The sequence below is a fragment of the Corvus cornix genome, chromosome 2 (assembly GCF_000738735.6).
Source record: "Corvus cornix cornix isolate S_Up_H32 chromosome 2, ASM73873v5, whole genome shotgun sequence".
NCBI classification, from domain to species: Eukaryota; Metazoa; Chordata; class Aves; order Passeriformes; family Corvidae; genus Corvus; species Corvus cornix.
In genome coordinates this window covers 70,205,294-70,219,410 of record NC_046333.1, presented here as the reverse complement: position 1 = coordinate 70,219,410, position 14,117 = coordinate 70,205,294, and the positions used below count along the sequence as shown (strand labels likewise).

At 41.0% G+C, this 14,117-nt stretch overlaps 1 protein-coding gene across 1 annotated transcript; it reads left to right on the top strand.

The window, feature by feature from the left end:
- The first annotated feature begins 1,976 nt into the window (after positions 1-1,976).
- On the top strand, positions 1,977-13,952 carry LOC104698151 (heterochromatin-associated protein MENT-like). Its single transcript, XM_010413333.4, has 8 exons — positions 1,977-2,029; positions 3,895-4,070; positions 5,117-5,203; positions 6,792-6,929; positions 8,881-8,998; positions 9,743-9,885; positions 11,919-12,086; positions 12,966-13,952. The coding sequence occupies exons 2-8, from the start codon at positions 3,903-3,905 to the stop codon at positions 13,365-13,367; spliced, it is 1,224 nt and encodes a 407-aa protein (XP_010411635.1). The 5' UTR covers positions 1,977-2,029; positions 3,895-3,902; the 3' UTR covers positions 13,368-13,952.
- The last annotated feature ends 165 nt before the right edge of the window (positions 13,953-14,117 follow it).

The window sequence follows — 14,117 nt, the reverse complement described above, 5'->3', positions numbered from 1 at the left end:
TGCAACAGATGTGATACTTGGTCTCATTTTCTTCCTAGGGAACATAGTTGGATAGGACTTTTTGCAGAGTAAAAATCCATAATTGGACTTAGTCTAACACTGATTTTAGTGATTCTGCTGCTTATTACTAGGAGTAACTGCAAGAGAACTGATCTTCAACAAATGCCCAAAAGGCCTACTCCAGTGGATAATTTAGAGAGCACAGGTACAGGAATATGGGAATCAAACAGGAAGAAAGATACAACCTCCCTGCTGAGCCAGATAGGGATGAAAGATGGCTTCAAAAAAGACCAAATTTCTTCATCAGTATGCCAGAGGAAAATTACTGGTTTTATCAAAAGACTTTTTTATGACCATTTGTCAGAGGTTAATCCACTTGAGGTCAATAGGTCAGGCATTTTGATGCAGTGAAACCTTGTTTCTACCATTTTGTCTGCATCAATTCACTATTTTCTCTCACTGTTTTCACCTGGCACAGCAAAACCAAGAGCACTTCTTTGGCTAATGTGCTCCCTTCTGTAACTCCAGTGTCTCTTACCAAACAGGATCTTGCAGCAGCTAGTACCTACCACAGAGAATGTCTACACAGTTTGGGTACCCTTTCTTCATTTTCCTGTATTTTTGGCCAATCTTTGTAGCTTGCAGTCCCACTAACTGCTTGGGGTTTTTCTTCTATTAATTTATCTAAAAAACAAACAACAGCAGATTAAGATACAGAGCAGAAACATTTCTTAAGCTCATAAGTAAATTTAACAGTGCCTAATACATTTCCGAAGCAAGAAAATAAGATGGACTTTCAAGGCCACAAAAGCTGCACACACTTAAAACCAAAAGGTATGAAAAAAAGAGAGGCACACAAATTGCTCTTGAAACCTTGTATGGTATATGCACCAGTCAGATTTTAAGTGTATAGGAGCCCTAAAACAAAATCCTTGTTCAAAATATGAACTTGTACACTTTATAGCGGCGCTTTTCCCATATAGGTTGACAGCACACAGGTAATTTGTTTACTCTGCATGTGTCATATTAGTGGGCAGAAGCCATTCCTTACTAAGCCTAAATGCAGCAGAGAAGACAGATAACGACCACAAAATTTTTATTACACCTTTGACATCCAGTTTTACTCATTCTCCTGTTTTTGCTCCCTAGTCATATACGATAGTTTCAGTAAAAGAAGCCATTACAAGCAGAGCTTCCAAGCAGTTTTGCAGCTTTTGGTGGATGATTCAAACTCGGTCAGTCATCAGAGAGGAATAATAAGCTCAGTATAATCTAGGGCCTGTAGGTATCTAAAGCACCTTCTCTGACTTTTCTAGGAGCAGAAGTCTTTCAAAACAGCATCCACCAGTTCAAATGAGCCCAGCATTCACTCTCATTTCATCACATGTCTTAGGTGACTGTGTAAATACCTTTTAAACTTCCTCTGTGATCTGTTTTCTGAAACAGAAGAGCAAAAATGCAAAAATATTCTTCTACAAAAGAAGGGCTTTATGTGAAGTGAGGTCTACAAGTATTCTGATGCTTCCCCTCTCACAGGAATTTAACCACAGGATGAATGAGATTAACAGTCTATTTCAATATTCCCTTCTAGCCATAGCTTTGAGATCAGTTTCTATTAATTTCCCCAGTTGGTGTAGAGAAAAAGAAGCTGTAAAATTATTTCAACATATCTGTTGGCAACACAGTGCGGTTGAATTATTTTCTGCAATTCCTAAATTTTTTGTGGGCCAAACTCCACAGTTGTGGAGGACACCTGTGGGGAACAGGAATACTGGCCTTCATGTTCCAGGACATACACCCACTAACAATGACCTTGAACTAAGGAAGTCTCTAAGTTCTGAAAGCAGGTGATAGAGAGGAGAACTAGGAATAAATGAGGGAACATGCACATTTAATACCAGAAGAGGATGTAGATAAGAAAAGGGAGGTGCAAACATTTCTGCATGTCCAAAAGTACTCACTGCCCTGCAGACTGCCACAGATCCTGGCTGAAGACAGATCTTAATTCTTTTCTCTCTCAGGATTTCAGGTAATGTAAATATTCCTATCAAAATAACTAGCTTTTATTTGGAAGTCTTAAAAATTAATTTAAAATTCTTTGGAACTGGGGGGGTTAAATGATGGCACAAAAGTCATATAGAGGAAGGGAGTACTTATTTTTTAGTACAAAGTGTAGCCCTTAGGAAAACACTGTGCCAATGCACAGTGACAGAATGCAAACCGAGGTTGGGAAAAACCTACGGAGACTAGGAGGGCAGAAAGTTTCCTGATCTGTAGGAAGGATGCCTTAATCACCAGGCTACCAGTTGATCCAGGTCAGAGGACTAAGAATGAGCTGTAGGAGAGAATACCCTTCTACTGATCCTGGAATAGACAACATAACTCCCTAGCACAGTGTTTTGGATGCTCAGCATTCGGTGTACTAGTTCAAGCCTCTAATTTATTACTTTCAAATAATTACTGGATCAGGCATCCAGACTTTTTCCTTGCCAGATGACCAAAGTGGTTAGTAGACCAATGAATCTCACAGAAACACATGTATGTTCTCTCTCTCAAGCCTGAGAGATACTTGATTGCTCCCCATATATTCCCTGGGAACAGGAGAAGGAGATGGCAGTTTGAAATCCTTCAGTTAAAAATATTCAGCTCAGCCCCATTCCCTATATATGCTCTGGGAGTATCAGCATCCAGGAACAGCAGCAAGATATGTGATTTGAAGGACCTAAAAATGCTCAGATATGAGCTAGGCTGCATGACATTTATCTCTGAAGAACTTCTGGGAATGCTTCAAAGCACTGGAGTTGCAGAACTCCAAGAAGCTTTGAAAACAGAACTTGAGGACCCCAGGGGCTCCAGGCATCTCTGACACTTCATGGGAGCAGCTCACTTTGAGGACAGCAGTTTTTGATTTAACCACACAAATTGTGGGTGAAGATGGATTTAAATGTCCAGTTGCTGTTGTTGATCTAATGTTTAAATTTTACTTGACGCCATCTTACACTAACTTTACCAAATGTTTTATTAGTCTTTATGCTGATGAAGACAATGGAAATTTCTGAGTTTGCCCTAATATTTATCAAATTATTAGATGGACCAAAAAATGCTAATAGGATGCACAGCTTTGTTCTGGATCCATGTATGGAAAATCAGTTTAATCCTGGGGTTGTGGTTATTTGTTTGCTTTGGTTTTGTCCTGTAAAAACACACTTAGGAAAAGAAGCAGAACAAGGATGGAAAATGTGCAGGACAAACCCGCAGGAAACCAGAGAAAATTTGTTGTTGGTTAAAAGAGGAACTATTGGGGTTGCATGTAAGATACAAGAATTCTCTTGAAAAACAGAAATTAGCAAATCCAGCTACAGCTTCCAAATATGGGTTTACCTACACCAAGAACACGTAAAAATCTGTATCTCTCGAGTAGACTTTGGGATATATGTAGTGAATCACATGAATTCAGCATGCTTTTTTTCAGCAGAAAACAATAGCACAAGAAGTTTAAACAAATAGAAAAAAGCCCAAAGCAGCACAGTGAGAAATTATTCTGTTTCACTTTCTCAGAATCAAAGAATAACTCTGTGAAAATTAAGCAAAGAGCAAATAAGTTTTTAAAACAAGTCTAAACTCTGAAAACATTTCTAGCTAAAATTGTAGTCAACTGATGAAGAACAAATAAAACTGGTAAGGACACCAAAAGTGATGAGCAAGGAAAAAATAATGCAGGTCTTAAAAAGAAACCTCCTAGCTGACTGTACTTGGTCTCTGTGCAGTATTTTACCCAGGGATACTATCAGACTGTATTTGAGAGGTGCAGGCAATTTCCCACTGGCAGCTTTGTATGTTTTAAAAGAAGTGAAGAGGCAGTCACCACCTCTGTCTGACACTCATTTGTCTCAGGTGCACCAATGGAATCTCTCTCAGTGTCAACCAACAGCTTCACTCTGGACCTTTACAAAAAGCTGAATGAAACTTCCAAAGGCCAAAACATTTTCTTTTCTCCTTGGAGTATTGCAACCGCTCTTGCCATGGTCCACTTGGGTGCAAGAGGTGACACCGCAACCCAGATGGCTGAGGTAAGCTCTGAAATTAGTGCACCACTTTACAGGTGGTTCCTACAGAAATTGCACTGTTATTCTACCTATGGGGAACAGCAAGGAACAACATGGGAGGACAGTGATCTGCAACGCTGACAGCAGGAGTGGGGCTCTTCTCTGTACCAACATTATGGCAGGCCACTTCCACTTTATTTCCAAGATCTCTGCTCTTCACCAATCTTTCTTTTAGCTTACAGTTTACAGAGCATTGCAAGTGGTATGCCAACAAGAAGTTATTGACATTAGAGGCTACAGTTGGTCTTGCTTGGAACTCTACATTTCATTTTAACTGCCCTCTGAACTGAATAATTAACCTAACATTGTGTTCAAACAGTAGGGGGGAGACACCTTTATTTAAAAAAATTAATATGGACCTATAATATGCTAGAGAAAGGAAATCTGGAGATAATCTCTCAGGCAAGATATTACTGCTTCTACACCTCAGCTGGTTCTGGCAGCAGTATATCTGCTTTCTCATACTGCATACAGAAGTTAGCAAGCTCTCCTGAACATGTGTTTGGCCGCACAGGAGTGACACAAATCTTTCTTTGTGACATAGTTCGTCCATAAAAATGGTAATTCTCCCATGAATAATGGAGATATGTGAGTATTGAAAATACCATAGAATCATAGAATATACTGAGTCGGAAGGTACAGGTGAGGACCATTGAGTCCAGCTCCTGGCCCTGTGCAGGACACCACAAGAGTCACACCACGTGCTTGAGAGTGTTGCCCAAACACCTCTTGAACTCTGTCAGGCTTGCTACTGGGGCCACCTCCCTGGGGAACCTGTTCCTGTCACAATATTGACCTATTATTAAGCAGTCAATGTGGCTAAAATCTATGTAGTAATGATACAGTTACAGAGAGTTAATCAAGAGTATGATCTTGTCCTCAATAACTTCAACAGACTATCATTAGGTGTGGCTGATGAATTACCGTAAAAAACTAACATGCTTACAACCCTTGGGCATATTAATCTCCAGCAAACAAGGGGTCTTTTTGAACATTTATCATCATCACAGGTTCTTCATTTTAACCAGACTGCAAGAGAAGAAGGTTCATCTGAGACAACAAGGCCTTCTCCAGCAAGACCAAAGAAAAGAAAGATGGTATTTATTACAACAAAAGACTGTGAGATAAAAATCTCTGAGAATGGGATAGGCCAATGCAACTACTGCTTTAGGCTTTTAACATCTGCTTGTTTTCAGTCTATTATCTACTGTCTCGGTTCAGTAAGAACTATATCTAGAAAAAGTGAGCAAGTAGGTAATATTACTGTAAAACTTGTGAATTCAGTCTTTCAAAAGCAGAACTGAGACACTAAGAGCATTTTGATTGGCCCTAATACTGTCTCGCTTGGTTTTAGCTGGGCTGTGGAAATACCAAGCAATCATTGGTCCTAATATGCTTTGGACAATTCCATTTCTTATCCCCTTCAGGTTGGTTGGGTTGGTTTTTTTTTTTCCTGTAGTGAAAAACAGCTACTGCATTCACACCTGACTCCCAGTAAAGTCCCTTCCACCTTTCTTATGCATGGACACATCAGGCAGACAAAATTCCCCTTTAAGGTAATGCATATTGACTCATCCTTGCTCATCAGCTCCCCAGAGACTTGCCAGCAAGAGAGACTGCTCAGATCTTTTTCATCAAATGAACTTTCTAAGCACTGAAAAGCTTGTTAACTCAAGCAAGCCATGGTTTTTTTCAGCATAGAACCCAAAAGATAGCTGAAAGAAATTAAATTAGATTAACTGCAAATAAAAAGGGGAAGAGGATTATACCATTCTCTCCTTTGATGATGTGAGATGATTCTTCAAGATGAATCACTGCAATCACATTCATTTTAGCCACTCACTGACTTCGTAAGTTGTAGCAAAGTGAGTCTAATCTTGTCCTTCAGACATTTCCCTCTATCACCTCTCCATTCTGTTCCTATCCCATTAAAAAACTCAGCCTCTGCTATCCTGTGTCCTCTGGCTACCAAATTCTTTCCTAGGGGTCCTTCCTGGCAGCCCATGTCTCAGCATGAGTGAGCAAGTATCTTAGCAAGGAATGACAGACAAGTCACGCTGAGTCAGTGGCAGAGACTCTCAGTGTCTCATGTGCAGGGCACAGTACATGACATGAGGGAGGACACTGCATCCAGGCAGCTGGTGGGGACCAGCTCATTCCTCCATTAGCAAAGCAACAGCTGGCAACAACAAGCTCATCCTCCCTAAACCCATCAACACTGACATCCAAAACAAGCTCTCTCCAAAATCCAAACAGCAACAGAAAAAAAACATGTGAAACAGGGAAAATTTGAATAGTTGGTAAGTCTGTGCCTTGACACCAGTGTCCGTGAGAATAGAACACCTCCTTAAAAGCTGCCAGGCTGCATTGATGGATCCTTGGGAAACTGAAAGGTCTTGTGAAACTGAAAATCAGGCCTGACAATGACAAAAATGAGACTCGGCTTCCTTGGAGCACTGTCAGATGATGCTCCCAAATGCCTACAAAGCACTGCAGAAATAAATCATTACCCTACAGGTAGAAACACATGCATCTAGTTACACACAGTGCTGCAAACATGCAACATACTCAAAAAATACTTTCATTCCCTGAAACTTTTTAATTAAAACAACATGAACAATTTAAATAAACGTAACAGCCTGCAACAGAAAAAAATTGCCATATTAATTGGTGTCTCTTTCCAAGGATCCTGAGCATGAGGGAGCAGAAAACATCCACTCTGGCTTAAAAAAGCTCCTGTCTGCCATCAACAAACGCAGAAGCACTTACTTGCTGAAGAGTGCCAACCGACTGTATGAGGAAAAGACCTACCCATTACTGCCTGTGAGTTGAACATCTTGGGAATATGTTGACATTAAGAGTGATTATCAATAGAGACAATAAAAAAATTCCAGATGATAGCACTGGGGATGGAGTGAGAACACGAGGACAGCCATACGGGGCTAGCCTTGGACAGACAAGAGGCCCATCTGTTTTCAGCAGTGGGCAATAGTTTGGGAAGCGCATGAGAAAATGGTGTAGTGATTCTTCTCCAGAATCTGCTGTGGCCATCAAGTGATCTGCAGCTCAGGGACTTCTTGAACCAGAGAGCATGTCTACTTAACAGACCCTGATGAGCTGTTGTTTCAGGACTTTGCAGACTTGTATTTTGAATCTACTTCAACTCTCAGCACCAGGATTTCCACTGCTGAGCTACACACTGCAGGAAGTGCCTGTGCCTTTTGAGCTTGCTGCCTGCTGGCATCCCTGTGGGTACATTTCTGTTCTAAAGGACACCTCTCCACATCTCTGGCCACCTTCACTCCCTGTGTCTGTATCTTTTATACTGTAGCATTTTTGAGACTGGGGAGGCCACAGCTGCCTTGAGAATTCAGGCAGTGGGAACACCATACAGTGACATTACAGAAGTTTCTTTTCTGTTGCCTACTCTTTTCTTCATAGTTCTTAAATTTTTATTTGTGTTTTTGGCCATGAGCAGGCAGATTATTTTCATGCACCTGTCCATTACAGCTTCAATACCTCATTCCTAAACAGTAACAATGACTTCCTATATCTTATCCTTTACTGTGTCACCTATAAAGATGTTAACATATATATTTTAATGTAAACACTTAGACTTTGGTTTTATGGAAAAAATACTGTAGCACAGACCCCAGCACATACCCCTGTGGTACTCCAGTAGTAATAACCCTTCATCGTGAACATATTTCCTCCTACTCTTGGTTTCCAGTCTTTTAAACAAATGAGATCTGTCTCTGTAGTCCCATGGATGCTCAGCCTTTGGTGAGAAGCCCTATAAAATGCCTTTTGGTAATCCAAAACGACTGTAATGGCTCAGCCTTGTTACCCATATGCTTCCTAACACCTTCAGAAAACTCCAACAGATTTCAGAAGTGATTTCACATTTCCTATTACAAAATGTTGTTGACACTCCTCCAATAAGTCATGTTAACCCACACACTCACTACACCTATTCTATTAATTTGCCCCACACCGACTCAGGAGTTTGTAATTGTCTGTATCCTTGAAGTCTTTTAAAAACTGACGTTGCATTAATCATCTTCCAGGTCCTTGGAAGGTGCTTTTAAGTGAGGTTACTGTTCTTTGATTTTGGAGTTTGTTTGGTTTCCTGAGTAATTAGCAATTTGTCCTTCTGAATATGTGTTGCTCATTTTCTCCATAATCTCATGCACCTTTACTTTACAGAGAATCGAGCGAATTTCCTGCTGGGAATCTCCATGAATTATTTCACAGCAGACAGCAATGCAAACGTTAATTTGGCTTTTCTGCCATTTATTTGTTCTACCAGAACATTCCTTTTACTGTCCTCACAAATTTTTGGCAGGTTCCTCACCTCTGAAGCAAACTAAAAGACTTTGTTCAACTTTATATGAGACTATTCCTCCATCTTGTACTGAAAACTACTTCATAAAGCAGGCAAAAAAAGTATTTAAATTATGTTAAAATGTCATTTTGAAAAATTAAAAAAAAAAGTAAAGGTTTCATAAATATTTCAAAATTAAGGATTTCCACTTTTGATTTCAAAACCAAAAATGTGATGTATCAGTTTCCTTGATACTGAAGTTTGATCAGTCCTTACTTAATATTTAGAATAGAATGTATCAGACCTTATTATAAAGGTTACTGCGTATAAAACAAATTTTCTTCAATTATGCATTATCAGATCATATAATCTGTTAAAGTGATTATTACTAACGTTTTTATAACTCAAGTTTAACTAAATAAGCACACTTTTTAAAATCCTGTCTTTCAGAAGTTCTTACAGCTCATTACAAGCTATTACAATGCAAAACCACAAGCTGTGAACTTTAAGAGAGCTGCAGAACAAGTCAGAGCACAGATCAATTCATGGGTAGAAAATCAAACTGAGAGTAAGTATCACTCTGATGGCTTTTTTCTTGACTCACTTTCAAATATTTTTTATTTCCACATTTAATGCTCTTGCAGCCAAGGATCCATAAAAGGTGGAAACTCAGGGGAGGGAGGTGATGAGCAAAGTACAGCTGAATAGTTTGAAGAATGCCTCTCTCCAACCTAACTGCTGCTCCTTACAAGGTCCTTCCCTGGATTCTTTATGCTGTAGCCTCCTCTGAATCATTGCTGTTTGGAGGGAGCACAGGTAAATACTATGTGGCTTCACAGTGATTAGTGAGGGTTTTACTTCTGCATTCTTCAGCTGCTTGCAACCAACTTCACACAACATGCAAGCTATACCGCTTTACCTACTTCCAACACAATTTACTACCAAAACTCCAATAAATATATATATATATATAAAAATCACTGAATTCATAGAATGGTTTAGGTTGGAAGGGACCTTAAAGATCATCTTGTTCCAGCTCCCCTGCCATGGACAGGGACACCTTCCACTAGACCAGGCTGCTCAAATCCAGTCTGGCCTTGAACACTTCCAGGGACAGGGCATCCACAACTTCTCTGGACAAAGGATACAGAGATACTTCAAAAACCACTTTTACCATAGGCACATCATAAAAATGTACAATAAAAAAAAACCCCAAATGCAAACATTTTTGAGAGGTAGGCAAAGGCAACAAACAAAATTGTCAAGTTATGCAGTCACACTGGAATAACAGTCTCTTTGTCTGATTTTCCAGGGAAAATACAGAGTCTGCTGCCTGCAGGATCTCTCCATTCTCGCACTGTGTTGGTCTTAGTAAATGCCATTTATTTCAAAGGAAAATGGGAAAAGAAATTTCTGGAGAAAAATACTTCTGAGATGCCCTTCAGACTAAGCAAGGTAAATTCCTTGTCTATATGCCTGTTGTCCTATGGCAATATGTCTATTACTGAGGAGAAAATATTTCACCTGTATTTCATATGTCACTGCACCAGTAGTTAGAACTGAGAAAGTGGTACAAACTCAGTGAGCATAGCAACTGTGAGAATAAGTCAGCATTGTCTTATTCACGCATATTCATGAAAACTGGATTTTTAATTTGTAACTCCACAGTATCAAAATACTTGAGAACAGTTAAAGTTAAGATAAAAAAAAAGTAAGCTAAGCAGACTAAGTGAAGTAGCTTAAGGACAAGAAGAAATTCTCTAAGTACCATTTTCAAACGGGACCAGGTTGCTTTTGAGAGCGATGTTTACACACCTAGGGCACTCTTCTGCTCTTGGGACCCTGAGTTCATGGGATCTGATTCAGCTGTTCTTCCCACACGCACCCTGGGTGTTGCATCAGACCTCACAGGGAGTTTTCACGGGGTTGGTCACTTTAGCTGACTGTGTGAGGATGGTCTATTCAGATGATCTATTCATTGAGCTAACAGTATTTAAACAATCATGCACTGACAGTTCCCAGTGGCTGACTGCATGCATATTTTTGGACTGTGTCAAAAGCAAGCAAAATTATTTGTCAATGGAAGCAAACATTTTGTTTGACATAGATTAAGGGTGCAAATACCTTTTGTATGCCAGGCAATGTGAAGTAATTGACGTGACTGCGTACCCGAAACCTACTTGTGCAGTTTTAGGATCCATCACAGCAGTTGGTTGTGGTGGGTGCCCACCAAAACTCCCTATCACTTGCCCCTTCTCAACAGGACAGGATGAGAAGGTCATGGGTCAGGAAAAGGACAGGGAGGTCATTTACCAATTGTCATCACGGGCAGAACAGGCTCAACTTCAAGAAAATAATTTAATTTATTGCTAATTAGTCAGAGTAGGTTAGTGAGAAATAAAACCAAATATAAAGTGCCTTACCCTCACCCCTTCCTTCCTCCCAGGCACAGCTTCACTTGTGGCTCACCCACTTGTGCCCCAAAGCTGTGTAGGGGGACTGGGAGGGGGGCTTGTAGTCAGCTCATCACACTGTCTCTCCCAATCCCTCCTCCTCACACTTTTCTCCTGCTCAACTGTGGGATCCTATCCACGGGATACAGTCCTTCAAATCTAATGTGGGTCCTTCCCATGGTCTGCAGTTTTCCAAGAACTGCCCCAGTGTGGGTCCACTGCAGGGTCATAGGTGATGCCAGAAAACCTGTTCCTGAGAGCTGAGAGGGCTGCTCTCCACAGCATTACAGGCCCTGCCAGGAGCCTGCTCCAGCATGGGTTCTCCACAGGGTAGGAGCATGTAGGGTGGCTATTTGCACCACCATTGTCTTCCCCATGGGCTGCAGGGCAATCTCAACTCCAGGGCCTGGAGCACCTTCTCCCCCTCCTTCCTCGCTGATGTAAGTGTCTTCAGGGCAGTTTCTCCCACATCATCTCACTTGGCTCTCCCAGCTGCTTTTGTGCAGCAGTTCTTACCCTTTCTTAAATATGTAATCACAGAGGCCCTACCAGTGTCACTGACTGGCTCAGATTTGGACAGCAGCGGGTCTGCCTTGGAGCCAGCTGAAATTGGCTCTGCTTGACAAAGAGGCGTCTTCTGATGTCTCCTCACAGAACTCATCCCTGCAGCTTCTCCACTACCATGCAAACCCAATGCATTGGTACCAGAGAGGGTTTAATTCACACGGTGAATAGCATGGCCTGCAAAGAGAGTTACTTGATTATCAAAGCTAACTCCTTTATTTTAAATTTAGAAATCCATTACATGGGATTCAGTTAGTAGGTATTTAGCTTGTGTGTTTATGCTAATTTTTTATAAAGATCTCAAAGACTTTGAAAAGGGGGTGTACGTGATACTGTCTAAAGGAAAGGGACCTTTCCAAGGTATCCAAACGCTGCTGAGTCTTGTACTTGTTTTCAGTCCAATGAAGCAAGTAAATTTTATCATCCTTTTAATGCATAAGGTAATTTTTTAATGTCTGCATTTTGTCACAGACCAAGATTAAACCAGTACAGATGATGTTTCTGAAAGATAAATTTTTCATATTCCATGAAGCAACCATGAAATTCAGAATCATTGAGCTGCCATATGTGGAAAATGAACTCAGCATGTTCATTCTCCTACCCGATGACATCAGTGATAACACTACTGGCCTGGAGCTGGTAAGGCTGACCTACTGTTGCATCACATACACTATGAAACAGTAACAGAAACAAATGAAAAGAGTGAGGAACAACAAGCTCCAAAATCACAGTAGAATAGCTCAGACATGCTCATACTTAATTTCAGAAACTGTTACACCATGATTTTCACCTTAGGATTCAGGGCACATGATAACATTGCAAACATAGTACATCTAAAACCTTTGTCCACACAACTGCCTTAGCCTATTTTGTGTCCTCTTTCCTTTTGCCAATACAGCATAGGGAAAGCAAGGATCACATCTCAATCACTGTGCCCTAGAATTATCTTCTCCTGAGGGCTGTATTAATTCATGTTCATGTCATTTGCAGTCTGGATTTCCAGCTGATAGTTTGTGGTGAGGTTTCTCAAACTAGGTGCTGACTATCCTGACCCAGAAGGTGTCAACAGCCACTCATGACCATGTCAGGATCAGTTTCAGATTCTAAACAGAGCAGGGAAAATATTTTTATTTGTACCTCAGTTCCCATCCATCCCATTTATTTACCACTACTCAGAGAAAATTCATCCATATACACACACATCAAGCACCTATTATTACTGTTATAAGTCATACATTGCAAAAAAAAGCAATGTTCTTCACAGCAGAGAAAAAATAATAAACTACTCTGAGGGTTCAGGGCTACACCTCCCCACCTTTAAAAAAATAAATAGCAGTATAAATCACTCAGCACTTTGTAGGATTATGCCCTGTAAATATGATGCACATTCCAACTTTCATCACTGCAGGTAGTTGGGCCTTTTTTTACATGTTCCTGATGAGCATTGAGACACTGGTCTGTGCATGTCTTGTCTCTGTCCTTCGCATTCCAACTGTTTTCTTCCTCAACTCATTACAGGTGGAAAGAGAGCTGACATATGAGAAACTGTCTGAATGGACCAAATCAGACAACATGATGAAAGCGGAAGTCGATCTGTACCTGCCCAAGTTGAAGCTGGAAGAGAATTATGACCTTAAATCCCCTCTGAGCAGCATGGGGATACGAAATGCTTTTGACCCAGGTCAGGCTGATTTCACAGGGATGTCAGTGAAGAAGGATCTTTTCATCTCAGAAGTTATTCACAAAGCTTTTGTGGAGGTCAATGAAGAAGGTACTGAGGCAGCAGCTGCCACAGGTGTCTTGATGATGAGATCAAAAGTCCCAACAATGACTTTCAAAGCTGATCACCCTTTCATCTTCTTCATCAGACACAACAAATCACAAACCATCCTCTTCTTTGGCAGACTTTGCTCGCCCTAGTCAGTGAGTCCTTGCCCTGCAGAGCAGGAGATGCTTGCTTGCTTGCTAGCACAGAGGCAAACCCCAAACCTGGAGCTCTCTACAACTCAGGGAGTGGGACTTGAACTCTTTCTTCATCAGACCACACACCCTGGTGCCTGAGGCATAGCTCCTCCAATGCCTCCTTCCTACCCTGATGGAACAACCATGGTAGTGCCATCAGGAGAGTGTGATGCCTCACATCCACAGAGCAATCCTGGCTGTCATTCAGATCAGGCCATCATGGGTATCACTATAAGCTATGGTGTTTCTGTCTCTCCCACTCACAGCACTGTGCACAAATATATTTTGCCTCAGTCTTTCTCCTCACCCTCATGATGAGGGCTGCTTATCCTGATGTGGCCCTAGCATGTACTCCCAGCCTTCAGCAATTAGACCCAGTTCCTGCTTTTTAGCCCTAGATTAAGCTCTTGAGTTACTACTGGAGGCAGATTCTCCCAACCTTCACCCTGTGGTTGTCCCCTTGCTTTCCTTCCACATCCCAAGTCTTCATCAGCTCCCAATTACCCTCATATTGCTCTACAGATACAATAAAAAACAATACAATAAAATACAATACAATGCATCTCTCTAAGGGCTATTTGCTTCACCCAGACCCTCAGGAGTGTGAAGAAGGATTAAGCCCGTACGGTGTCTTGCTACAGCAACAGCTCAATTTTGCTCAAAGCAATCCTACCTTCAGAAATAAGTAATAGTAATTAATAGCCCCTC